At 38.2% G+C, this 2142-nt stretch overlaps 1 protein-coding gene across 2 annotated transcripts in view; it reads right to left on the bottom strand.

The window, feature by feature from the left end:
• HMCN2 (hemicentin 2) overlaps positions 1-1572 on the bottom strand; it is a 2554053-nt gene extending 2552481 nt beyond the window's left edge. Inside the window, exon 1 of one of the 2 annotated variants that reach the window (XM_044058392.1) lies at positions 649-1572. In XM_044058392.1, coding sequence (XP_043914327.1) covers positions 649-886 — 238 coding nt within the window. In that variant the 5' untranslated portion in view covers positions 887-1572. The remainder of the gene's footprint in view (positions 1-648) is intronic. The other variant, XM_044058391.1, reaches the window with a different exon arrangement.
• Between the last annotated feature and the right edge of the window lie 570 nt (positions 1573-2142).

Below are 2142 nucleotides of genomic sequence, written 5' to 3'. Positions count from 1 at the left end.
GAATAGGCTTTTATTTAGGCAAAAAATTTAAGTTCTAACTTTTGTACTGACCGTGGGTATGTGTCGGCCTGTAAAATCTGATGTTTGTACCAAAAATGTCCCACTTTGGCCATTTGAAAAGATGATAAGCCTAGTTGCAGACCAACATATTCTTAAATGGTTACTTTTACAAAGCATTTTGTTTTATTTAATTTATTTTTACTAGCACAGTATCCAAAGAAAAAGTGCCCTTTGTCAATTTCTTTTAGAATAGTTTTGCACTGACTTGTTACTTCCTAATTCCCACTTTTTATTATCCTGTTTCACACCTACGGGTACAGCTGTAATGGCCTTACTGCGAAAATCGATTAGAGAAGCAAAGCAAAAAATGGTTTAAGACAAATTCCCGTTTATCAGCAATAGTTTCGGATTATTTCGGTGCAATTCAATTACAAAACAAAACACCTACAGCCGTCTTATAAAAAAATATATAGTCTGTAACTATAATGTCTATCATTATTGCTTATCCTTACCAGCCTGTACTAAAATCATTTTAGAAAGAACAATGCAGCCTAAATACACATTATCAACTACACCAGTGAGAATATGCCGTAGCTGAGAAGGGACACACCTTAATTTTCCTTGAGGAAAATTGGGGCAATTATTTACCTGGATCGTGAAATGGTACAAGTGCCAAGTTGTGAATGGCTTTTTCTCTACTACTCAGTGTCTTCTCCAGGATGCGAGATGCGCCTTCCACTACCTGTTGTAAATCGTCATACATTGAGCCGGTGACATCAAATACTACAGCGAGGGTCGAACCACCTTCCCCAGACGGCGGGGGCAAACAGTAAATGACATTCAGTAGGGAGATCATCAGCGAGCATACCCGGAGAAAACCAGACATCCTGGCGCTGGGCAGGGAACTATCTAAAACGTATTTTGTCCGGCAGGAAGAGTCCCGTTAGGGTTTGCCTTCAGTCCCCGCAATCTACCCCCACTCAGGGCAGAAAGGTGCAGCTACCGCCTCTCCGGTAAAAGCTTTGATGCAATGTTGTCTTTAAAGTTTGCCAGCTACTCTTAACAGAGAAAAGTGGTTACTTTCTTGAAACGTTCTCTTTAGAGAAAATCTGCGTGGGTGATCTCTAAGAAACCAGATTGCCAGCTTAATAAATTCACATTCAGAATGTCCAGGTGAGATGAGCTGTCTTCATTTCGTTGACTACTGAAAAATAAAGTTGTAGTTTGTTCAAAGTAAATTGTCACAACTTGTCCATCTGGATTTCAGATTCAGGCTTGTTGCTTTCAGTACAACTTTTAAACTTCATATGTCCATTCTTCCCAATGATTTGAACTTATTTCATTTCCTTTAAGAAATCTGTTTAAAGCAAGACTGCATTTTAAGAAGAAATAACTTCCTTGCCAGTTCACTGCTGTCTTTGAATTAAATCTTTTTGAAGTGACTTTGATGATGTAGTGAATCCATTCTTCTTAAATAGAGATGAAATGATACATTCAGTTTGGGCTGTAACTGTTACCACATGCAGCTGTGTCTAGATTACTTCCTAACTCAAAGTAGCACTGATAAAAACTTTTCTTTTCCTCTGGCTGGTCCCCTGTTGGTAGGGGTGTGTTTAGGAGGAATGGATGGTGTGAACAGAAGCTTAAAACTCCACAAAAACCAAATGACTCCACCCTTTTGCCCAGAGTACATTACATGTTAACATCTTACCACAGCAGATTTATTCAAAGCCTGGGGGGAAGGGGTGTATTCGGAAACAAGTTCTGGATAGGTTTCAGGTAGTGCTGTAAAAGGTTAAATCAAGTAGCAGAGACAACTATCTTCTCAAGTCAGCACAGCTGTGTTACTTATTTCAGAACATATTATCTTAACAGAGCATCTAAAAATGTAGGGTCTGCATTCTGTCTATTAAAAAAATCAGACGATTTCAGAAATGTTAGGTAAAACACAGAGTCCCATACAGTATAAGACAAATAAAATACACGTCTTAATCAGAATAATTTTTATGCTCGTGGTTACTGTTGAAAAAAAAAAAAACAGTTATGCCCATCCAGAAAGGAAAGAAGGTTCCAAGCACAGTGTGTGCATGTGTGTAATATAAATATATATATAAACTGGTAAATGCCCATGCTCTGTTTGGA

The sequence above is a fragment of the Protopterus annectens genome, chromosome 16.part0 (assembly GCF_019279795.1).
Source record: "Protopterus annectens isolate FY-2018-M chromosome 16.part0, PAN1.0, whole genome shotgun sequence".
NCBI classification, from domain to species: domain Eukaryota; kingdom Metazoa; phylum Chordata; order Ceratodontiformes; family Protopteridae; genus Protopterus; species Protopterus annectens.
This window is presented reverse-complemented; position numbering and strand designations above follow the sequence as displayed.